Source organism: Canis lupus, chromosome 14 (genome assembly GCF_048164855.1).
Source record: "Canis lupus baileyi chromosome 14, mCanLup2.hap1, whole genome shotgun sequence".
Lineage (NCBI taxonomy): Eukaryota > Metazoa > Chordata > Mammalia > Carnivora > Canidae > Canis > Canis lupus.
Window position 1 is genome coordinate 40,410,057 of NC_132851.1, and position 25,370 is coordinate 40,435,426.

Below are 25,370 nucleotides of genomic sequence, written 5' to 3' on the forward strand. Positions count from 1 at the left end.
TTGGTTAATGTCATTTAGACAAGATTTCACGTGTCCTTGGAAAGTCACATTTCTGAGTTATTACCAGGTAACCACAACGGCGGCTCGGCGAACCAGAGCTTCCCCCAAGCATGGCCTCTGCCTGGGGCAAGAGAAGCCTAGGGAGGTCACCGAACAAGACTACCCTGAACCCGCGAGGAACACCCAGCCCCAACAGTGCAGAGGCGCTACCGGCCATTTGATCCATTCTTTTGTAAAAGGCTAAGTTGCTTCTTTATACCCAGTTACAGTTCCGAGGATCAGAACAACACTTTTAGACTAAAGTTAAGGCTGTTTCAACAAATCCATGAGGTGCCACAATATACGTTTTGAAAACTGATATGGGATTAATCTGTAAAGATCATGAATAGGACAGAACCTCAGGAGGAAAAACATTTATTAAATGTAAGCTTCATGATAGATTTAATGTTTGTACCAATATGCCACATTTTTTAAATAGACCTGTGATCTTGTTATAAAAAAGTATAGCCGGGGGTCTAAAAAGTTGCATTAATTTTCAGGTCATCCAAAGGAAAGTACAGAGTTCTCTGAAAACATACTCCTTTCCTTTAGAACAACCCTGCAATTCTCAATTTAACTTCTGAATCTTCCAGCACCATACACGGGATCAATCACTTCTGCAAGGCGTCAGTATGTTCTCAATTAGGGAAGAGGGTCCGTACTAAATGCTGACCAGGCAGCTGGACCATTTCTTTCTCTGCAGAGAATCTGGAGAGTCTTCGGATCAATAATCTAACCAAGGTAGAGACTCCAGAATCCAAGCTGGAGGTGCAGGTGGGATATTGCCCACTCTCATTTATTTAACAAAATGGACTTACTCCTATTCAAAGAGTTAGTGAAAACCAGAAATTTAGGAGAGTTACAAATTACTGTTCACTAGGAAACTCTAGCATACACGTATTAAATGTATACAACCAATGTTTTAAAAATTCAGAGAAGTTTTTATATCCGTTAAAGTGTTAAAACAGCCAAACAGAAAATCTTGACACTTCCACATTTCTAACAGTCCATTATTTTCCAGTGAATGGCTTTTAGAGGGCAAACGATTAGTTATTAAAGGAGACGCACTTTTCCTAAACATTGATTCTCTAATCACGCGGTCAACAGGTGTAAGGGCCAGGAGCCCAGGCTCGTCCTGGTGCACCCCCAGTGCTCAGCCAGGTGACCCTCAGCCACGGCATTGAGCCTGACGGTGCCTGTTTTCTCGGAACTGAAATGGAGGTGGTCACGGGAGCACTCTTCCAGGCTCGTACTAAGGACTGAACGAGTTAACAGGTCAAGGGACCACCACCCACAGGCGTGTCTGTACTTACTAGCACCCAGGGAGGGTCCTGCGTGGGCGGCCGCTCCTGTGATGGTCACTACGAGGCCATGGCCAAGAAGGCCAGAGCACAGAGCATGCAGCGCGGACCCGAACCTCGCCCTCGAGGGGCCCTGTACTTAACGTCCACTACGTCACACGACTGGCACAATTACCTTTGTAATGCCAAGCACGACATCTATGGATGTGACAAAAGGGTTTGACGAGCCGCTCAACTCACATCCAACCACCTCCGGGAGAGTGAGAGAAACTGGCAGACCAAGCATTACTGCTTCGGTTTCAATGCCTCCAACCCCTGGAGGGACAAAGACAGACAGTGAGCACAGCACATTTAAAGGTAATGTAGGTTCTCTTGCAACATCAAAATCCCCAAATGCTCCATGAGCCTGTCTTACTGACAAAGACCCCACAGAGCCGCCACACTGCCGCTGTTACTGTGGACGGGGACCCAAGGCTCCTCAGAAGGATTCCACTCACAGGGTTGAGAAAAACCTGGCGTTACCTTTCCATTAAATTCAATGAACGTTTAGTATTTATTACACCGAGTACTGTACTGTGCTCAACACACAGATGTGAACAGACCCCAGAACCTGTGAACCTCAAGCAGTTGAGTCTAACAATGAAGACAAGACGGTCAACAACCCGTAGAGAGTATGCGTGTTCCGCTGGAGGGAACAGCCTGGACCAAGCCAGGGGACGTAACAACACAGCCCACTGGGGAAGCCCCCAACTCTGAGACGAGTGTGCATGAACAGCCAGAGGCCGTGGGCCATCAAGGGCTTGGCCTGAAATGCAAGGGGTGTGGAGTCCTGACGAATGTGGACTCGAGCATGGGAGGAACCACGTCAACTACAGTCGCTCTGTGAACACGGGCATCTTGTTGCTGCTTTTCTAGAGGAAGAAACCTCCTCGGAGAGCCTACGAAGACCTGCTACTTACGTTCCTTTAGAACGTTCCTGATGCCAGGTCCCCCCAAAGGAAGTACATTTAGTGGTTTACTTACCCCACCCCAGAATCCCCAAACCATTCACCATGGTTATATGAGAATCTGTGCCAACCACACTGTCTGGGAAGAGGAGGTTGTCTTCTTCAAAAACCATTCTCGACAAATACTCCAAGTTTACTTGATGAGCCATTCCAGTTCCAGGAGGGATTACAGCCACGTTCTTAAAAACTCTTGAACTCCACTATATTATGTTTAAATTCAAGAAATCCAAGCATTACTATATCAATGTGTGCTCACAATAAAAATACAAATATTGACACTAAAAATATTTCACTGATGTTCCAAATGATCAAACTTGACAGTATACACAAAGACAAGCATTGAGACTAACTCTAAACATACTCATTTTGCAGATTATTAAGGCAAAATTAAGTCAGAATTGTTCCAATAGTCCAGATAAGTGGTAGTTTTCAACTGTGCCCTAAGGCCTGGTGGACAGGAAGGGGGACCCAGGCACAGGCCTTCCCAGCAACCTTGAATGGCAGACACTGAGTCTCATTCTGTTTTATATACTGGGGTTTCCAACAAGATTTTATTTTATTATTATTTTTTTTCCAACAAGATTTTATCTGAAGGAAGAAAACGTTCTACTACCACAAAGCATTTAAAAACTACCAATTTAAAGGGTATAAAAAGTATACTTATCAATATTGTGTGAATTTCAGTGTAAAAATTTCCTCCAGATCATTTGTACCTTGAAAAATTGAAGCCTCTCTCGATTTCTGCCAAATTCTACTTCTTGGTTTTTTAACACTGTTTCAGGTCTAAAAGGAAGAAGGGCCGGCATTAAACGTACGCATCACAGAAAAGACTTATTTCTAAGTATTCATTCTGACGCACACACAAGCACATTGTAAAAATTCTCGGAACGGCAGTTTACTAAACAGACTTCTCGGAATCCTGTTTTCTTTCCACAAGGAAGTTCTGCTTTCAACAGCATGGTAGGCAGCTCTCTCCAGAGCTCCTCCATCCCCAGGCCCCACGTTGCACTAACACACGGCGCGAGCGACCCAACTGAAGCTATTGGGAACACCGCAACCCCTGTCAACGTCCCCCCATCAACGTCCCCCGCCAGAAGAGGGCAGAGCGTGCGTGTCAACATGCACGTGCACTGCCTCCTGCCTGTGCCGGTGCCAGTTCAGCGGGGCGCCGGCATGGACAGGGCACGGGGCCAATGGTGCAACGTCACTTCATGTCTAGAAAGCTTTGAGCAAAATGCTTGTATTTACCCCACCCCAAGTGGAAAGCATTATTTTACGTATGAGGAGTTTACTTCGTAAAGATTATAGACACGTTTTATGTGCATTACCTAAACTAAGGTAAAAACAATCCACCTCCAAACAGTCAGCACTTGTGTCACTTTTAAGAAGCTATTTTTAATCTAATGGACATTTAAAAAATGGATTTAAGCTGTTTATTTCACCTGCCAGCTGGTGATCAAGTGCTGACTAGGATGTCAGCACGACTAAAATTATACTGTGTCCTCCAGGGTCCAGACAGCTGTTTACATGTCAACTTAAAAAAAAAAAAACCCACAAAGATTACTAGACTAATTCATTGCTGAGTGATCCCCTGAAGCCACAGCATATCTCGAGGAGATTTTCCTTAGGACTCTGGGAGCACGGCTACCTGGAGCCAGCGCATTACTGTGCCTCTCCACGGCGAGGACCATAGAGTGCCCCTCATTCGCTGGCTCAGAACCCCACTTCCAATTTGGCATCGATTTCAAGGGCCAAACGTATACTCTCAACCTCCCACCTTGCCATTTCCTGTTGGGTCAGTAACGGACACGGACACGCCAAAGCACACAGGAGAGGGCCACTATTTTCCTATAGGCGGAGACCACAGTCCAACTCATCCAAATTCTGTGTGATTTGGAGTCAAAACTGAGGGGAAATGTTGCACCAGATTGCATTTTTAATTAAAAATAAATCCATGGTATTTGAATCAGTAAGTCTTCCTTTCCGGGAAATTGATTTGTGTGTAAGAAGAGATGTTCATCTCGAACGTGAACATGCACCCTAACAACTGGGAGAAGTAGCTGTACCAACTCCTCAGAACAGAATTCTTTCTTGAGCAGATTCACTGCTTCCCAGAGCAGCATCTAGGCAATCGCTTACCTAAGAGGGCTTTTTAGATTATAACATTCTTAACACCAAGCTCTTCACGAAATTGGAAAAAACAAGAAACCTAGTAAGAGAAAAGCTAAAGCTATAAATAAATAGAGAATTCACAAAAGAAATGTGAATGAATAAAGAGCATGTGAAAGGTACAGATTCACTAAAATAAAAAATTCAGAGTTTAAGATAAAATCCCATTTTTCTGTGTATATTAGTCCAAAAATTTTTTTTTTTTTTTTTTTTTTTTATGATAGGCACACAGTGAGAGAGAGAGAGGCAGAGACACAGGCAGAGGGAGAAGCAGGCTCCATGCACCGGGAGCCCAACGTGGGATTCGATCCCGGGTCTCCAGGATCGCGCCCTGGGCCAAAGGCAGGCGTCAAACCGCTGCGCCACCCAGGGATCCCTATTAGTCCAAAAATTAAATATACTTCTAGAAAAATCTTAAGGTTTTCTTCCTAAGGAAATGAAACAGCGGGATTCAGACTTTGTTTAGGATGAAGTCTTAACTGACTTCATTCAGGAAAGTAGGACACACATGTCTACAGGTGTGAAGAGGCTACGTCCATCATACGGACCAGGAGGGGACAGAGGACAAATGGGGTTTTTCTAACTGAAAAATGACCTGGCAATGATAAGTATTTTTAAAAAATCCCATACTCAGGCACTGGTTGCAAATGAAAAGGACAGAGAATGGGCGTGTTCTCAATCTGCGAAGACAATTTCCCTGAGTTTCGGCCCGGCTCTCCAGAGTCGCAGGATCCACGGCAGGTAGTCTGGCCTCTGCAGGGAAGCTTCTTAGGCTGCACTCTGAGTGGAGAGAGCTTTCCTGCTTTCTGCAGGTCACCACCTCCAGGATTCGGAGCATTCTGTATTGCACTAGCATGCCAAAAAAGGAAACAGAATAAAGCCATTTAAAAATGACAGAAATTTAGCTTTTCAAAAAGCACACACTTGGCAAGGTTATCTGGAACTAGCTAAATGTTGCTCACACGTTAATACAGCATTTAACTCAGGTTTCAAAAGCAAAACTCAGATTACAAAAGAACAAATAGGTAATTTAAACTTATGGAGATGAAAACACAATTCTACGTGCCCAAGGAAATCATTTTCATATACTTCTATGACAATTCAAATAACTTATCAAGCACCTAAATGTTTTTTCCCCAGGTAGTAACTTAAAAGCCGCACAGAGCCACAGTGCTGATCTAGAGGGTGAAAGCACCCGTGTGCTGGCACAACTGTGTCTAGGTCCATGCGAAAGAGCACAAGAGAATTTAGGTCTTATGTAGTTTAACCCCGGTCACAGGGACCTTTTAAACAGAAGAAATGTATTTCAGCATAAGGAAAAATAGAATTTTTTTAAAGTAAGCATTATGATTTTTTTTTTAAAGACCGTATCTATTTATCCATGAGAGACAGAGAGAGAAGCAGAGACACAGGCAGAGGGAGAAGCAGGCTCCATGCGGGGAGCCCGACATGGGACTTGACCCCGGGACCCCGGGGTCACGCCCTGGGCTGCAGGCAGAGGCTCAAATGTGGAGCCCCCCAGGCGCCGGAGAAAGCACTATGATTTTAATCCCCAATTAAAGACATTCATCGTGCCCGTCTTTAGATTCTCTCTCGAAGGCAAGTAGGTTAAAAAATAAAAGATACTGAAGATGAATTTGCTCCACGGAACAGGTTCTAGGCTCATACATTTCTATCCAAAATGGCAGCAGAGATTAACAAACATGAATACCATTTTAAATTCAGACTCTGTTAAAAAAATTCATCAATAAGTGAATTCCACCAGGTCTTTTTATAGATCAGTGGATCCTAAATGTGGCAGCCTTCACCCAGGCAGGAACTGTCTCTACTCCCTTTGCCCCACCCAGTTGCTGCTGGCTCCTCGCATGGCTGCCTTCACAAATATCTCTATCCTATTAATGTACCATTTACTGAAGTCAATCTGTAAAGAATGGTCAACTGTGAGATCTGTCGGACGGGCAGGGTGGACTCTCCTAGGGTCACCTCCAAGAATCTTCACTGCCTCCCTCATAGCAGCAAAATCCACCATTGCTGGTATTCCACTAAAAAATAAAAAAATAAAAAAATAAAAATGATGAAATTATGGTTTGAATTGTTCTTCCTTACACTCAAGTAATTAATATACTTATTCACTCTCATATCTAAAAATATCCCTTTCTAGTTTGCACTCATGTTAGATTATGCACCTGTTTTCCAGAGTTCGACGTCTCCTGGTTTAATGAGAATTAGCCTTGTTACCTGAGAACCTGGGTGCTCAGGGACAGATGTGCCACAAACACCACAAGAGACGACTTTTAGAGGCATGAGAAAACTTCAAGAACTATCTACAGAATTCTCTCCCTGTCTTAAATTTTATGATACCCGCTCCCTCCCAGTGCGTTCAACGACCCCAAGCTCTCGACTAGACGAACATGCCTCCAGACACCATGGGACAGGCTGGTAAGAGACAGGAGTTTGCAGGGAAGACGTAGTCGCGACCACAGAACAGCATCCTACATACTGTAGCAGCTGCGTGCACAGGGCACAAGCAACAGTGGCATACAAACCAGATTTCGGTGGGTGGGTGAGGGGGATGCTCTATTTATCTAGCTAACTCTCCTACAGCCCCTTCAAAACTCAGTTAAAGGCTAACTCTCCTCACAGTCCATTCCTGGACACTCAGATCAGGCTGAACCATGTATCAGGCGATGGTTTGGACTCTGGATTTTATTCTAAGTGTGATGGATGCCCCGTGGCATACAGGGGAACGGTAAGGCCCTGGCTGACAGTCTGAATTAAAACACGTGATCTGCTGTGAAAAGACAACTACAGATGGTCAGTGTGCAAGCAGGGGCCCTAGCTAGAGACTCTAACAGCGGCAGTCGAGCGGGGAGAGCACAGGACCGGCACCGGGGTGGCGGTGCAGATGGTAAGAGGTGCCTGGGCTCAGGACACGTGTCAAGGTCAAGTCCTCAGAGCTTGCCGACAGACCGGATGAGGTGTGAAGGAAAGAAGGGAGTCACGAGTCACGACTAAACCTCACGTTCCCGCCCTACGCTGGAGGCTACGGAGCATGTCCTGTGACAGCACAGACGAGGACGGGGACGGCAGTGGGGTGGTTAGGCTTTGCACGAGCTACGTCTGAGAGGCCCGCTCACAGAGAGGGCAAGCAGGCCAACTACAACAACAGCGGGTTTTCAGTAGAGAGGGTAAGAAACGAGTGCCTAATTTTTAATGAACTGCTTTAAGTTTAGAAAGGACAATTCTTTACACTTATAACTCATCTTCAGAATTAAAAAGAGCCAAGCATCAGGCAGTCTGAATTTTCAGAAGGAAATACTCTATTACTCACGTAAAATCTTGAAGTAGGACACGGGCAGGGAAAAAGGGCACTTCGACACTGCTTTGTTTGGTCTTCCAGTCTAAAATGTTCATGACGTCCTCCTTTTTCATCAAGAAGCCATCACAGTTCCGCACAGCAGCTTCCAACAGGACCCGTATCGAGTAAGGCAGAGCACCTGAGCCAGACGGTATCACGGTTAGTGACGTACGAGTCTCAGGGACACACTGAAGATCCGCAACAGCAAGAAGTTAGACACTGATGCAGTTTTCTCAGTAGAAAAAAACCGTTCACCCTCTGTGAACATGGAGGAAAACCCAGCTTACGGTAACACAGGCCTGCTATCGCTTTGGCTTTCCCATACTGTAAGCCGAGGCCCCGAGAAACCAGAGTAAACCTTCGTTAAAGAACTGCCTGGCACCGAACATTCAGGGAAGACACAGGAAAATCAGAATTAAACACAGTAACAAAAACATCCCTAGACTGTGCAGTAATTTTAAAGACTTTCAAGATTTCCGTCAAGAGCGGTTGGTTTAAAGTAAATCAGGGTGCTTATGAGCCAAATTCGTTTCATGCACACGGCTCCTGAGCCTTGAGTCCCCAGGTAAGCACACTGCAGAGGAGACCTCAGCACCTCGAGGTCTCGGACACACGCTAGTCCCACAGCAGGTGTTCCCACGTGAAAGTGTGTCCTCAGAGCTTAAAGGGAAGATGAGCGTGTGGGGCTGGCTGAGCAGGCCAGCAGCCACCCCGCAGAGTGCCACGCAGCTGTCCACAGGGACGATGATGCCTACAGTAAGGAGTGACCTCCAGAACGTGAGATTCCAAGAAAAAGCAGTGCAAGACCATGTTTACAGCACCCTGCCATTTCAGTAAGAAAAACCATTAAAAAAGGTGTAAGGATTCATATTACCATATGTCAAATATAAAAATTTAAAGTCATACATTAAATATACTTAAATATATTAAGTATTTTAAAAACATAATAAAACTATATTACATAAAAAACAGCATGTACTTTTTTCCCCCAGAAAGAACGAAAGGACAAACAGGAAAGTTAGTATCTATTCCCACAGTATTTTGGCTGTATCTCCCTAGCGGGTCACGTAATACAGACCAAAAAATCCACACAGAAAGCCAACTGCGTTCAGGTATTACTACCGACAGGCAACCTAAGGTCATTGTGTATGTAACGAGAGGAAAACTAAAAGCAGTTTTGTTACACGGCTGGAAACCAAGAGAAGAGTAATGATAAAGAAATACAAAATCAGAGTGGCTAACTTAAAAAAAAAATTCCAATTTGAATCATAGGTACAAACTCATAATTTTTCTCTTTCCAAAAAAAGAGGTTTCCAGCTATGTTCCATGAAAATGCCCCAAACATGACAGTGCACATGCAGTGCCCCCAGCCCCCGGCCCGCGGCTACATTAACGACGACCCTCCTGGGAAGAAGGAACCACCAGCAGGACATGGGCCGCGACGTCCTCCAGGGTCAGAAAGCAGAGGGAATGGTGATGGGGCAGTGAGAGCGTCGAAATGAAAAATGACGGAAACTCACTGAAATGTATCTAACACAAACACGGCCCTTAGTTCCCAATGACTCTTTGAAAAGACCTTCATCGACAGCCAACGCGAGCTCTTGGAGCAGGAGCAGTTCAGGACCCTGAAAACTCACAAAGGGGGAAAAAAATCAATCAAATAATCTGGTCCTGCCTAATTTCAAGGAACAAATCGTGCAGAGCAAGCTCCTGCTCACAGAACTGAAGCCGATGTGAAGAGAAAGGGAACGAGGTCATTGGAAACATGTCCCACGTGCAGGCACCTGACGAGAGGATGCGGACATCACTGGACTATCCGGTGGGAGCAAACGCAGACTCAGTACAGGCGCGGCCTCGCGGAAGCGGGGCAGGAGAGACACCGTGTGCCTCCCGTGGAGACGGCAGGCCAGCCCCCGCCAGAGCAGCCCCGGCCGCAGGGTCCTCGCGAACACAGCACGTCCATGCAGCAGCCCCCACGGGCACAGGAGGACGCCACGGAGCCACCAGCCAAACTTGCACAGCGCAACACGCACGGCTTCCTCAACGTCAAGACGGCGGAAGAGGGAAGAGGACGAAGGACACAGACGGACGGGGACTCGGGAGATGGGATGAGCCAATGTTGCGTGGCCCTCTCAGGACGCTGGGTTCTAGATCATTACGGAATTACCGTTAATTTTCTCAGGTAAACAAAGGCAGTGAGACTGTTACTTTTTAAGGGCCCTTCACACATCAGAGACGCATGCTCAAGTGTATTTATAGGTCATGGAAACTGTGAAATATTTTAAATAAAAGGTCCGCAAATGTTGATAACTGGCTGACAAATGCATAGTGGGTTATGATTGTGTCCCTAATCTTATGATTGAAATTTTAACTCACACCAGTTAAAGATGAGGGACTGTTAAGTGAAGAGACACAGCACTGCACACCCAGAATCACCGGCTGGAGCCCGGACCTGTGCTGGTGCCAGGTCTGACCCCACGAGGGCTACGGGAGGGCCACGGGGCGCAGGGGAGCGCCCGACCCGTAAACCCTCCAGCCATGACAGCAGGTGCCTCCCGAGTACCAGCTTTCATCCTACCTCCATCGAAACATAAGTCCGCCAAACCTCGAGGAATTGCAGGGGAGACATTTTTTGATAAACACTTGGAAATACTGAGGGAAACATGATCACAGAAGCAAGCATGCAGACCAGTTTTCTATATGGTTAATTGTTCTGGGAAACCGGCATCAGGAATATTTTTTGTTTAAAGATCTTCACAGAGGTGCCCCCGGGGGGCTCAGGGGTTGAGCATCTGCCTCCGGCCCAGGGCGTGACCCCGAGGACCCGGATGAGTCCCACGTTGGGCTCCCTGCAGGGAGCCTGGTTGTGCCTCTGCCTCTCTCTCTCTGTGTCTTTCATGAATAAATAAATAGAATCACTAAAAAAAATTAAAGAGATTTCAGGTGAAATCTGTTTCCAGCCTAGAGGCCTCCGTGCACAGGCCGCTGTCCATTGCACAAGGCCGCAAACCCCGTACTTCCCGGAAGCTACGGGAGGAGGCGCCCGACGACCCCAGGTCAGTGGAGAACAGGAAAGCACGCGGGCCAGGATGCCGTCCGTCTCCGCGGGGCGCACGGGGATGTCCAGGGGGACGCTGCCAAGAGAAGGGCGAGGCCGTAACAGACTACCTGATTCTACCAGGGGCTCAGTTTTTCTGGAGAGTTTGGGGAGGAATTACTGATAAAGATACGGAAACTTAGCAAACAAAGAGAGACAAGGATTACTTCCAGGAAAAGAAACAAAGCTGTACGAGGAACGAGACGCAGCCGTTTACCCCACGGCCGTAATAACATCAACACGGGATACTGACGACCCAAACCCACGGCCGCGATGTCTAAGAGATCAGGAGACGGAGCAGGGAGGGGCCGCCTGCTGGCTCTGCATAGCAGAGGAGCCGCGATGCCGAACACGGAAAACCACATAACGGGGGTGCCAGTGACGCTCCTCAGTAACACGGAGGAAATTATCAAGAGAATTAAAAGCGGTATTCTCCGCAGAGCAGAAAATCGGGGCAGGGCCAGGGGTTACCGTTCTGGTTACCAACTGGCCTTACTGGTCTTTAATTCTATCACTTGAAAATAAAGTACTCAACTTAAAAGCAGCTATCAAGTAAAAACAAAATGATTCACAAAAGTTACCCGGAGCACTAACCTGCAGAGCTGCGTGAACGTGGGGAACTACCCGCAGGGAGGTGCGGAGGCGCACCTGCCACCCCTCAGGCCTCCCGGCAGCTCTGCGCTCCTCCCCGCCCCGCATCCGCCCACAGCCCGGGGGTGGCGGGGCGACAGGGCCTCCAAGCCCAGGTGCAAGGCCCAGCATCGGCCTTCCCCTCCTGGACTGCTCCCTCTGGGCCGAGCCAACGGCGCGTTGGGGGCCCGGGCGCCGGCCATGGGTGGGCAGGGCAGCCTGACGGCACATGCTCCAGCCCCAGCCATGCCTTCAGGTGGCCGCATGTCCGGCCAGCACCCGGCCACCCTCCTGGGAACCCCAGCCAGGACGGCTGCAGCCACTCTCCACGTCCAGACCCAAGGAAGCTGGGAGACGTACATGTTTACTGTTACTTTAGGGCACGAAGCTTTTCCTCAGTTACACAGTAATGACTCACACGATATTCTTTTTGAACTATTTTTTTTTTTTAAAGATTTTATTTCTTTATGAGAGAGCGAGCACACACACACAAGCAGAGGGAGGAGCAGAGGGCAAGAGGAGGCAGAAGCAGGCTCCTTACTGGGCAGGGAGCCCGATGCGGAACTCGATCTCAGGACCCCGGGGTCATGCCCCGAGCCCAAGGCAGATGCTGAACCGCTGAGCCCCCAGACGCCCCATCTGCCTCAACTACTCTAACAGCTGACACCTGCAGGTACTGGTTCAGGCCCGGCCAGGAGAGGCTGAGGCGCTCACCTACATAGGGCACCTGACCCCTCAAGGTGACCCAGAGGCAGGTATCCCCGAGCTGTAACCGGAGGGTGCAGGGAGCAACAGGCGTCCCACACGGATGCGCACTCATGGGGTGCCACTCCCTCACTGGCCCTTCGCTCTTCCATCCCTGGCCCGTCTCAGTCCGAGCCCCACACCACGTTCCTAACAGCTCCCTGCTGGGAGCCTGACGCTAGCAAGGTGTTGCCCCCCAGGAGTCTGCCTCCTGCCCCACCGCCCTTTCCTCTCCGCTGCATGGAACCCCCGGCTGCCGGCATCTCTACAGCTCCACCGCCTCCAGCAAGTTCTGTTCCCAGGAAGCACGCAGGGGGGTCCCTCAGCATGTCTGGTGCTCGCCCGGGCACGCTCCTCAGTGCGTCAGCGCTGCCCGTGCATCGGACCCAAGCCCTGCTCCCGCTGAACAGAACCCACTGTGTGGACCTGTGCACCCAGCGAAGGGCACGGACACAGTCTCCAGCTATTGTGATAATGCTGCTCGGCTCTCATGCGCAGACCTCCGTGGGGATCGGTGTTACTTCTCTTGGGTGGATTCCTAAGGGTGGAATTCCTGGGGCACACGGTGAACGTACGTTTATCATTTAAGAAACTCTCCGACTGGGATCCCTGGGTGGCGCAGCGGTTTGGCGCCTGCCTTTGGCCAGGGCGCGATCCTGGAGACCCGGGATCAAATCCCACGTCGGGCTCCCGGTGCATGGAGCCTACTTCTCCCTCTGCTTATGTCTTTGCCTCTCTCTCTCTATCATAAATAAATAAAAAAATAAAAAAGAAAATAAAAAAAAGAAACTGTCCGACAGTCTTCTAAAGTGGCTGCACCATTTTACGTTCCCACCAGCAACGTAGCGGGTTCTCTGTGCATTTTTCATGTAATAACCGTTCTAGCGGGTGTGAAATAGCCCACTCTGGTTTAACGCCAGTGTCGCGGAGGAGGGAGAGCCCTGCAGCAACCAGAGGGCCGGGCGCCAGCTGAGCACGTGACTGCAAGGTCCTCTGTGCTCCTGGTGTCCCCCCCACGAGGCCGGGCCGCTCCCACCTCCAGCACCTCCCACCTGAACCCAGCTGCCCCTGGGGCTCCTCATCTGTGTGGGAGGTAGTGGGGGGCGGCCCAGGAGGTGCTCTCCCCCCTGGGGGTTCCTGCGGGCACATGGCAGGCCCCCGAGTCACCCATCCCCCTCTCCCGCATCGGCCACGCAGGCCCCCGGACTTGCCCACCCTGCAGCCGTGAGCCCCTGGCCCACGCACAGCAGCCATGTGCTCTCCTTCAAACCTCCACGAGATCTGCCCAAGGCCCACCTTTCTAAGCCTCGTTCTCCGTTCCGCCCACACCGATGTGATCTCCAGCCTAACCCTCGCCAACATCCAGCAGGGCCGACTAGGGCGCCCTTCGGGACCTTCCCGCCCGCCCCGCAGCAGAGCCCGCACAGGCTGCGGGAAGGCTGCATTCCCGTCTCCTGCCTCGCAGCTCAGCACACCCTGCACAGACAGCAGCTGCCCTTGCCCTGGAATGTTTTTTAAATGGTGTTAACAAAAAAAAATAAAAAAAAATAAAAAAATAAAAAAATAAAAAAAAATAAATGGTGTTAACACAGCAAGTAGCCTTGGAAGATCAGGGCAGCGGCTCCCAGGGCAGAAGGCAGGCGTGCCCCTGTCCTGTCTGGGCTCCTTCCTGTGGCACACCCGCCGCTGCGATCTGCCCCTCTTCGAGATCACCCACTGAGACAGGAGCTTGGGAAGCCGAGAGAAATGCTGGCACCTGTGCCGTGGGTACTGACCCGCCCACAGCCTCTGCCTGCACCTGAGACCATGTCGGGTAACTTGTCCACTGGCAGGAGACTAAGAGCCTCGATCCTCTATGGACCTTAACACGCCTGGCAGCCCTGCCTCGGTTTCCTGGCCAGCCTCTACGTCTGTGCCTATTCTTTATTTTTTACTACTTTTTTAAGGAAGCTCTACGCCTAGCGTGGGGCCTAAGCTCACAACCCTGAGATCCAGGGTCACAGGTTGGCCCACGGAGCCCGCCAGTCCTCGCACCCGCCCCGTGCTCACCTCAATCTTCAGACATCACTTCGGCGTCACTCAGTGCTCACGTCTAACTCCCCTCTTGCCCCGTTCTCTCTTCCCTCAAGAGCTTTCATCGCTCCTATGGCTTCACCAGACTCTGCAACCACAGTCTCAGAACGTGCCTCTGCAGCCGGAGGCCTGGTCACCTCGTGAACACCTCTCCCTGAACGCTGCGATGTTCCCAATCTCCGCAGCACCTGGACCAATCCCTGCGCCACCACCCACCCACCCACACCACCATGTCCTCGTGTCCCCTCGCGTAGCAGCAGCAGCAGCAGCACCCACCCAGAGCACACGCCCGAGCTAGCCATCATCCTGGACGCCTCTCACACATCCTTCGAACCTGTCTCCTCCTATCACCACCCCCAGATCCAGCCCAAGGCACCACCACGTCGCGTGTCACCCAGACCCCCTAGCTTGCCTTCCACCTCCACGCTCACCCTACGCCAGTGGTCCCGGGACTCCTGAAGGCCCCTAAGATTCTCTCAGGAATCTGCAAGGTCAGCTCAGACATGACTTGCTTTGTCACCGCTTAGACACAGGCGCCAATGGTGTGAAAACAATGGTGCGCAAACCGCTGGTGTCACAGCAGAGCTCAAGGCGGAGGTAGCACACGGTGATCAGGCTCATCCCACTGTTCGTTCTCACACAAAATACCAGCTTCACTGACGAATGTCCTTGATGAAGCAGAAAAGTGTTACTTTTATTAAATCTCAACTGCTGAGATGACAAGAGTGACAGTGTGTAGACAGCACTTCTGCTCAACACCAAAGTGTGACTGCTCGGGGAAACACTCGCGTCATCGTTTGAACTGCAAGCTAAACCAGATGCTTCTTGCAAAGAACACCATTTTCACCAGAAAGAACTGATGGACGACGGTTATTCAAACGTAGGTACGTGGCAGATGTTTTCTTAAGAATGAAGGAAGCCCATCCATTCATGACCGAGGTTCCCCCACTGTCTAGACGCTCCGCACATCACACAGAGACAGAAAGGTTCCCGAAGTTACACACATCTTCCAGCGTGGACACACTTTATGATGCGCCGTGTAAGAGGTACCCACACGCACACGCCAGCCTGCCTGCTCCGCAGCCAGAGTGTCTGCAAGGCCAGCCGCACACTCCCAAGGGCGTCTGCCCGTGCCGCTACGTGGACCAAGTCACTCCAGTCCTGCCAGCTTTTGGGCCTCCTCTGCAAGCCCCCGCGTGGCCCAGGGACCTGCCACCTCCGTCTCAATGCCAGTTCTCTGCGTGCATGCCCATGCTGCAGCCGCCAGCCACTAAGTCCCCTGCCTGCACCCCAGGCAGTGCCTGCCGCCTGCCCAGCAACCCCAGGCCAGCTCCAGCATCACCACACCAGCAACCTTGCTGCTACCTGGGGGTTGAGCCACACCTAGTCCCAGGGGATCTGCACCCCGTTCGCGTGGGCCCCTCCCTGGGTGCTCTCGAGCAGCCCTATGGGACCCTAAGATCTCCTGTATCTTACAACTACTCTGCCATCACAGATCAAGAGGATTTATGTTACACTCCTCCGTCCTACCTCAGTGGACCCAGACTGCTGGGACTGACCAAAGACTGTGCTTAAGGACTTTGCACTTAGTCTTCGTTACTAAACCGTGTGCTTTCTCTCTCCAGCACAAAGACGCTCTCCCAGCCGTCTTACACTCACCAGAGACAGGTGAGTATCCAGCAGATGTCACCCGAATGAATTAAACAGTATTGACACATCTGTGCACAAAGTAGAAAAGCAGACTAGGTTGATTCTTCCTCTTCTAACCAGAAATTTCTAGAATTCCATGAACCCAGAAAGCTAATCCTCTAAGGATACGTTATCAAAAAGACATGTGGGAACCAGGACAAACTGGTAACTGAAACTGGGAAAGTATGATAATTCGTGTTATCACGCTTCTGAAATGAGCTGATAACAACTGATACCCTTTTGATCAATTACTTAGTGGAAGATCCAACAGGTGGCTCAGGCTCTGAAAGAGGATGCTGAGGGCTACTCTGAGGCCGGCGGGCAGCTGAGGGAAGGCACAGCCAGGCCTCCGGGACTGCAGAGCCTCCCACTCAAGGCTGAACGGCTGCTGCCACCTCCTAGCGTGGGGGCCAGACTGCTGGCCTGCAGACGCACTGTGCGTGTTCCACAGAGCCCAACACCTTACATTTAAACTTCCAACACGGAAAAAAACAGAATTTTTTCACATGCAAATCCAAAGTTCTGGCTTCTTAAAAATAAAATGTAAATCAGAAAATGTTACGATAGCAACCTCACCTTTCTGTTGGCAACAAGCAGCACCTGCCCCTGTACGCCAGGCACCTGCTCTTCTCTTAGCCCCCCGCCCCCCGAGCCATCCCACTTGCTGAGGTGGCCTCTGTGGTCCTTGTACGCATGAGCACACAACAGTTTTACAAGTACGGGCTTCAAGTCAAGGTTGTGAGTTCAAGGTGGTCCTCCACCACCAATACAGTAACGGTATCAGGAGCGGGACCTTGGTCAAGTGGTGACAACACGGCTTACAGGACAGAATGGCAATGGCAAACAATCCCTGCTGGTGCTTCCGTCACTACTGTGATTGAGCTGGGAAACAGAACAGTATGAAACCAGAAAATCAGAAGATACGAGACCACATCTCCTCCCTTACAAGATAACGTGATCTCAGGCAAATCACCTAGACTTTTAGCCTCATTTCTCTCACGTGTATAAAGTGGAGACAGAACTATGTTTCCTGCCCACCACAAAGCAATGTAGTGAAGATGTGCAGACCACACAAGAGGGTTCTGTTAATGTCTCACAAGCGACAACTCCAGGTTTAAACAACAGGTGCAGAAATCACTCACAGGCAATTCCAGTACAACTGGCTAACAAGCAGGCCTTAGAGAAACTAAACAGGATGGACAATAACACAGGCGGAAGGGGGGAGAGTCAAAAACACTCCAGGCTTGCCTAAAGCCCTGAAGGAGGAAGTTTGGAGTCTAGACTAAGATCGGGCCAGGCAGTGGGCAAGAACCCTCGGAGCAGCTACAGGGCGAGCCTAAAACCCTGGTCAAGGCCGGGGGCCTCGAGAAAAGATGAAGAATCTGTTCCAGGTCTCATAACCCCTCAGATCTGGCAACAGGATTAACTCAGGCCTGTGTCTGATCAGAGTCCAGGTTTCATTTCTGTGTCCAACTAGTAGCAGGCCAGGTAGGATAGATTTCCAGTAAAGAACTGACCTGTTTCAAAAAAATATATACTGCCACGAAGAGTCTAAGAAGGCAGAAAAAGAAAAGATTCCTGCTTCTTTTTAGTTTTTCCCCCTCTCGCTGACAAAGGTGGAGAAAATAAGAAAAGTAGCACCTATTATCGACAAAGTGAAGTACCCAGTGTGCCCGTTGTCCCGAGCACGTCACCTGGCGCTAGCCGCTAACACAACAGACGCACCTGTGGCACCTGCTCACACCGCCCCCGGGGAACCGACAGGCCTGCGTCCTGCTACCTCCCTGGCTATGGCACCGAGGCAGGAGCCAATCCTCGGCAGGTCAATGACCAACGGTCTCGTGAGAAAAAACACACAACAATTAGATTTCTCTCCCAAGAATCTGCAACGAGGACACAGACTGAGCGAACCGGAAGGGTGTTCAGAGCCGCCACGTGGCTGGGCTGCAGTGAGCAGGGGGCGCAGAAATCTGAAGCCCTGAGAGAACACACACGAGCTTCCTCCAGTGTGGCCCATGCCCATCTTCCTGAGGTAGGGCCACGCTTCCCCAGCCCGGGAGCTCGGTACTTTGACAATCTTTCTTCACCTGTGGTGGAGAGTGTCTATCTCGGCACCCAAAGGGCCAAAATCTAGAAGAGAAAACATCAACAAAAGCAGAGTTAACATCAACAGAGCCGGGGACAACATGTGGAAGGTGGGTGGGTCCGTGGTCGTCGCTGGAATAGCAGAGTCATGTTAGGTCAAAGGGATCCTTGGAGGTACACACTGCATGTCCACTCCGCAAGCACGTCGTGTCATCGCTAACCCCTCACAGCCCTGCCCAGAGTCCAGTGCAGAGACATGATTAGGAAACACGGACTTGTGTCCCTTCCAGCAAGGTAACTGCCCCAGTAACAGACATGTGACAGCCTAGCCAAACTAGGTTAAAGTGACAGGCGATAAGGTCAGCTATGGGTACAACTGGTCTTAACTAGCTGGTAGGACAATGGCAACATCGTGGCCAGCAGTGGCTACACCGGGCATTGCACAAGATGAGTACGTGGGCCGCAGAAACAGGTGACGGAGGGTGGCTACTCAAACAGAAAAGGGGATAAAGAAACCGCGCAGCCTTCACGTGACAAAAAGAACAGCTTCTGGTTTAGAAATCCTCGTCCCCTCGAGCACGGACTGTGCTTCCTCCCTGCGCCTTCGGAGGTCTGGAAATTGTAACACCTTTCCGCGAGTTCCTGCTCCTTATGTCAAGTCTGAAGCCTGAACACGAAATATACAGTAAAAGTAGGAAGAAAAATGCCGACGAGGCTTCCGATCCACTAACACCGTAAAATGACAAGCTCACATCAGAACCGAAACATGACACATACAGAGCAGCTGCGTGTGAACGTCGAAGAGCTGGCGACAGCCTCCGCAGCCCACAGCTGCTCACCAGCCCGCGGCGCGCACACCGGCCTGCGCAGCCATCCCAGGCTGTCGAAGAGCACAGGTAACCCCTGCGACCTCGACTCCACTCCCGGACTGAGAAACCAAGCCCAATCAGATAGCACGGGACGCGTCTTCCAGGACGTGGAAAGATGTTCGCGATACAGCAAGTAAACAAATAAACAAAGGTCACACTACAACATTCACCGCATTTCTGTTAAAAGTAGCCCGTTTACCTATATTTACACTTACACAACGCGCCTGCTACTGCACCACCTGTAATGCTGTCTTTTTGTGATTCTCAACCACAACCTAATTTCTTATCAATAAAAACTCTCCTAAAAACTTAAGAGTTTTTCGGAGAGGCTGCAGGTCAGGATTTAGAGAACCATGCCTTGGCTCTACTGCAGGCCAGTGGTTAGAGACCCATGGGGTCAGGGAGGTCACAGACAGGGTGGCGGGCAAAAGGACAGGAGGGCCCACTGCTGGGGAACAGCTACCCTCCCCAAGGCTTCCCACAGCCAGCCCCTCCACACACACACCTTCCCCTCCGCTTGGCCTAAGGCCTGCCCTGCGCCCAACTCCCCGAGTAAGGACTGTCCTCTATGACCGCTCTGTTCAACATCATCTCAAGTCCTCATTCCTTCAGGAAGCAGCCTCTGACTGTTCTGGAGAACCACGGCAACTGTGCCTCAACATCTCCAAGGCTGTAGTTGGGGTGCCAGAGGGCCACACAGGCAGCTCCGTGTCGCTAAAAAGGTGATTTGCCGGAAGTGAAATTACAGAAGACCCAAATGGAATCCACACGCACAACGTGTCCAGTTCCACAGATACCAGGAGTATACATCTGGGGAGCAAAAAGATCCAACAGCAGTCAGAGCAGAAACCAAATGATTTGTGTCGTGCCCTATGGGAAGACAGATGGAGGGAGGGAAGATACAGCCGTGAGGAGGAATCCAGGCTGGTTTGTGCCCCCACCACTCCAGCACTTCCGCCCCGCACGTCCCTGTAAAAGCTGGGACGCTATCGCCTCTGCCCGCCAGCTTCCTGGAAGGGGAAGGCAGCAGCGACTGGCCAAGGCAGAGGCTTCCCTCCCTTCCAGCCACCTAGAACACATGCACTGCCCAGAGGTGCGGCAGCTATTTATTTGCCACCAAAAGAACGAAAGCAAAACAGAAAAAAAACCTGGGTCCTGGGTGACACTGGTGCGCTACAGTCCCCATCTGCCAAATCCAGATTCTTGCTTCGTGAGAAAGATAAACCTCCATTTGTTAAAGTCACTGTATGGGCTGCAGGCCTTCCTGAGCTCCTGAGGACTGCCGTCCCTTCTCCCCTCGCCAGCAGCGAGCTCTCCCCGCCAGCTCGCCCCAGGTCCTGCCAACTGCCCACGCAGGTCCCTGAGCACAGTGAGCACGGCCACTAAACCTGCTCTCTAAAGGGCAACACACGCTTCCTGCTCTGACGATAAACAAGCAAAACAACCTTCTACTCCAGTTACTTCTGTCTCTCCAAGTCCATTCTTCTTTCAAATTTTATTCCCTCAAGTAATTACTAAGAAATTGCTTTAGTAATTATTAATAAACCTTTCATAATAACCACTCTATGAATAAAACAGGGCTTTAATCCCATGGAAATAAAAATCAAATTTCTGTTTCGAAGGCATTTATATTTACAGATGTCATCATCGTATTTATCACGGTTATAAAAACCCTGGGTACTCTGAAACTCACATTTTCCAGACAAAATTTAGCTTTTACATCATCAAGCATTCTCTTTCAACGCATCTTATTTTTGATAGTTTCCTACTGATTTTCCGCATTTCGCAAATACAGGCCATCTTCAAGTGGGCACATTTTCACAAATTATCACAGGAAGAACTTATGCCCAACTTTTAAAATATCCTCACGTGTGTTCTTTTATTTATTAAACTATAAAATATGGGTTAAGAAACTTGCAGGCCTGAATCACTAAATATTAGAAAAAATAAAAATAAATAAAAGATCTTTCTAAAAAAAAAAAAAAAAAAAAAAGATCTTTCTTAGATTAAGCAATTTAGGTGCTCCCTTCTCAAAACTAACACAAACTCATCATTGGTGAAAGTATAAGATAGATGCGAATTAAAGACACGTGGCACCTACCAAAACTACCAACCTCTCTTAATACAAACCACTGTACCCAACCATGAAAGGTAAAGGATTCTGTTCTCATTCTGGAGAACCTTTTATTTTTTAAGGCAACCTAATTCTAAGACAGGTTTCTTCTCCAAAATATTAAAATCTTCTCATGATGTAAAAAAAAAAACCCCTGCTATTAGCAGTCTAGGATATTTAAATACATCAAAATCTACAGATTGACTAACGTCAAGACTTCCATCCAATACCCTAGGGTTGCGCCGAGCTCACTCTTCTGAGACGTCAGTGAGAGGTCTGGCCCTGATCAGGCACCTGCAAAGGTCCGCCAAGAGCGCTGGCGCGTAGGCCAAGGCAAAGCAGGGCCTGTACTGGAGCACAAGTTGCAGCGGTGGGGCCTGGCCACAGCCGCTCTCCAGGTAGGACAGGTGAAGGACTGTGGACACTGTTCATTTGAGAAAGTAAAGCGTGCATGTTACATGCGGAGATTATCATCAGACTTTTTTGTTGTTTTTAAATTGCATTAGTTTCCCTGCAGGAGAAAAAAAATATCCTAAATGTACTTACGTTTTTAAATGAGAAGTAAAGGTATAGCCTTACACCCTCCTCGAAAAAATTTGCCCCAAGAGGAGCCTTTAAAATGTTAGAGGTATGTGTAGCTTTACCTGCTACAACGTGGTGGGAGTACATTTAAAATTCCTTCAGCTCCGCCTAACAAATGCATTTTTATTATTACAAACTAAACACCCTCCCCCTCCCAAATTCCAGCAACATTACCATACTTGGTGCCTCCAAGTCTAGGTACATTGTAGAACTTCTTACGTGAACTGTCATTCAATGTTTCAATAAGGTACTCAAAGGGGCGTCCTGGAAAAAAAAATTTACACTTTCATTAAAATACAGCTACAGAATACCTTAATCTGAAATGAAAATACTAGAAACTCCCTTTGTCCAACAGAATTTTCTGCAGCAGCGCAAATGTTCTCTGTTTGTACTGTCCAGTGAGCAGCCACTCGTGGCTACAGCCACAGAGAAACTTAATCTTAAAATTCAATTTTTATTAAAGTCAAATGATCCCGCATGGCCAGGGTCTGCGGTATTGGTCAAATAAAAACAGATAAAATAATTAACTTCTGAAAGGTGGTAACAAGAACACGCGGAAGGGAGGAACAAGAACGACTTAAATTTGCACAGGCGTCTGGGGAAGACACACAACAATCTGAGGACGCGGCAATCAGGTTGGGGGGCTGCCTTTTAAAAAAAATAATGGGACAGATTCTCACGGAGCATTCACGACAGAATGCAGACCCCAGCCAAACACCACATAGCACCCAAGACATGCTAGGTGGTGACGCTGAACACAGAAACAAATGATGGAACATCTGGTAAATTAGCAGAGTCCTCGTGATGGAACATGAACTGGGGGCACAGGTCAGGGACCTGGGGTCTCATCACTGGGGTGCCCCCCAGCTCGAAGCGTCCAGGCAGCGGGCCCTTGGGTATTTTGTGCAGACTCATCCTGGGGGCAGGACCCTGGGCCCCGTGGACAAGGCAGGGGTGCAGCCCCCTGGAGGGAGAGCCTGAGCTTCTCTCGGGCTGTCGTGCAGGGTGGTGGGGGATGGTTGGGAGGGGGGTAGGGGGAGGGTAGAGAGGAGGGAAGGGGGTGGGGGAGGGTAGGGAGGAGGGAAGAGTAGGGAGGAGGGAAGGGGTGGGGGAGGGTAGGGAGGAGGGTACTGGGAGGGTAGGAAGGGAGGGAGGGGAGGGAGTGGGAGGGGAGGGAGGGAGTAGGGAGAATAGGGAGGAGTGGGGGGAGGGAGGATGGGGGGGAGGAGGAGGAGGGCGGGGGAGGGGTGGGAGGCAGGGGGCGGGGGAGGGGAGCCAGGGACCCAGGGCAGGAGGCTTGGGGAGGGCCGGCGCCGCAGCGTCCGCCCCCGCCCCCCCCCCCCGCCGCCTCGAGCGCCGCCGCCCTCCCCGCCGCCCCCCTGCCCCCCGCCCCGCCCCCGCCGCGGCCAGGACGACGCCGCCGCCCCCCGCCCCAGGGCCGCTCGCCGATGGGGGCCGCGCAGGCCGGGCGCGGGCGGCGGGCCCGGGGGGCGCGGGGTCGCGGGGGGCGGCGCGGGGGGCGCGGGCACGCACCTGCACCTGGGGCGTCCATGGCCGGCGACCATAGTACCCCGGGGGGCGGCGGGGAGGGCGGCCGCGGGCGGGAGGCGGGCGCGGGCCGGCGGGGAGCGGCGGGGGCAGAGTCTCGCGCAAACACCGCGAGAGCCGCAGCGCCGGCGCCCGTGCTCGCGGGACTTGCCGCCCGGCTGTCGCGAGATCTTCAGACGCGAAACAAAGGGAGGCGCGGGGCGGCGCTCCTGGGGGGCGGGGCGGGACGGGGCGGGGCGCGGGGCGGCGGCCGTGACCGAGTACCGGGGTGGCTGCTTCTCTTCCTGCCCCGACGTCGGGCTGCGGCAGAGCCCAGGTCCGCGCCCCTGCGGCCCCCGCGCTGGCCCGTCTCGCAGGTTCCCTTGGCTGCAGTTAGTTCCCTGCGGATGCTTCCTGGTCCACCGGCGGCCCCGCAGCTCCCCCCAGGGCCCCCCTGCACCCCCCGCAGCTCACCCCCAGGGTCCACCTGCACCCCCCGCAGCTCCCTCCCAGGTCCACCTGCACCCCCCGCAGCTCCCCCCAGGTCCACCTGCACCCCCCGCAGCTCCCCCCAGGGTCCACCTGCACCCCCCCAAGGTCCACCTGCACCCTCTGCAGCTCCCTCCCAGGTCCACCTGCACCCCCGCAGATACCCTCCCCCCCCAGGGTCCACCTGCACCCCCTGAAGCTCCCCCCAGGGTCCACCTGCACCCCCAGCAGCTCCCCCCCCAGGGTCCACCTGCACCCCAGAGCTCATTTCCCTACATTCCCCAAGCATATTCCAGGTAATGTGCTTGTTACTTGACTGTACTTGCTCATTTCCCATACGTCCCACGTTTCAGTGAAGTTCTTTCAGCCGCACACGAGTACCCGGTGGCGGGGGCCTAAGGGACCCAGACCCGGAATCATTTGCAGTCGTGTCCCCGAGTCCGCAGCAGGCAGTTCCCCGGCTGGGCAGCACATCGGTCGCACTGCCAAAGCCTCTTCCGTATTTAGGCCTCATGCTCCAGCATTTTGGTTTTGCTCACACATGTCGCCTCATGGTTGTGAGATGACCACATCCTACACAAACATGCCGTCCTGGAACTCCCCGACCCAGGAGGGGAGGTGGCGCAGATCATCTCTTTCTCTTTTTTTAAGATTTTTAATTATTCACGAGAGACACAAAGACAGAGAGAGGCAGAGACACAGGCAGAGGGAGAAGCAGGCTCCATGCAGGGAGCCCAACGTGGGACTCGATCCCAGAACCCCGGGGTCACACCCTGGGCTGAAGGCAGGTGCTAAACCGCCGACCCCCCGGGCTGCCCCCCCCCCACACCCTGTTACCAGTTTGTATGTAGGGGCCTCGGCCAAGTGGGGCATGAGCTCAGGACCTCCAGACCAAGAGTGTAAGCCCCAGGCCTGGGCCAGCCGAGCACCCCTGGGCATGCATGTGTCTCTATCAAAGGGCGCATTTTCCTGAAGATGCTCGGGGGACCTCTGACCAGATGGCAGCTCTCCACCCTCTCAGACCCAACACTCCCTTTCAAGGCATGTGACTTTGTAGTGTCCCCTTTACCATCCTGGCATGAAACCCACATTTAATAGAACTTACACAAAACAATAAAATAATCTACATGGTGCCTAACTGTAACAGAAGGGGAAAGGAAAGGAAAAAGTAAGTAACTTATCAGAAAATATTATTGCAATACAGACACACAGCATGTCCCTGCTACATTACATAGTGATGTGATCGGATGCTTGCATCGAATTATAATAGTTTCACAGAATATTAAACGTTTTTTCATCTACATTTGATGTTCCAGAATAAGGAATAAATATATTATGCATATATATGAAGATACGTGTATGATAAGCACACGTACGTTACATGTATGTCATGACCAGAGACTAACAAAAATGTGTTGATGACTCAAATATTGGAAGCATTTTCACTGTTGATGTTTTGAAATAGTGAACAATTCTTGGTAAAGTGCCAAAGTAAAACAGTCTTTCCTCTTTTTATGCAATATTTGCACACCTGGGAAATTCAGTGTACATTAAAACCATACCCGGATTACTCATATTTTGTAAATGGGGCTACGTTT

At 50.8% G+C, this 25,370-nt stretch overlaps 1 protein-coding gene across 4 annotated transcripts in view; it reads right to left on the reverse strand.

The window, feature by feature from the left end:
* The window catches only part of IREB2 (iron responsive element binding protein 2), a 41,985-nt gene extending 18,576 nt beyond the window's left edge, over window positions 1–23,409 (reverse strand). For 2 of the 4 annotated variants that reach the window (XR_012007241.1, XM_072775487.1), the window contains exons 1-8: window positions 23,290–23,409; window positions 21,931–22,020; window positions 7,848–8,013; window positions 6,421–6,558; window positions 5,147–5,365; window positions 3,061–3,130; window positions 2,364–2,547; window positions 1,516–1,655 (exon numbers count right to left, since the gene is read on the reverse strand). Coding sequence is in view for 3 of the 4 variants with exons in the window: in XM_072775487.1 (XP_072631588.1) it covers window positions 1,516–1,655; window positions 2,364–2,547; window positions 3,061–3,130; window positions 5,147–5,365; window positions 6,421–6,558; window positions 7,848–8,013; window positions 21,931–22,020; window positions 23,290–23,308 (1,026 nt within the window). In the remaining variant the exon portion in view is untranslated. The remainder of the gene's footprint in view (window positions 1–1,515; window positions 1,656–2,363; window positions 2,548–3,060; window positions 3,131–5,146; window positions 5,366–6,420; window positions 6,559–7,847; window positions 8,014–21,930; window positions 22,021–23,289) is intronic. The other 2 variants (XM_072775489.1, XM_072775488.1) reach the window with 2 other exon arrangements.
* Window positions 23,410–25,370: the final 1,961 nt, after the last annotated feature.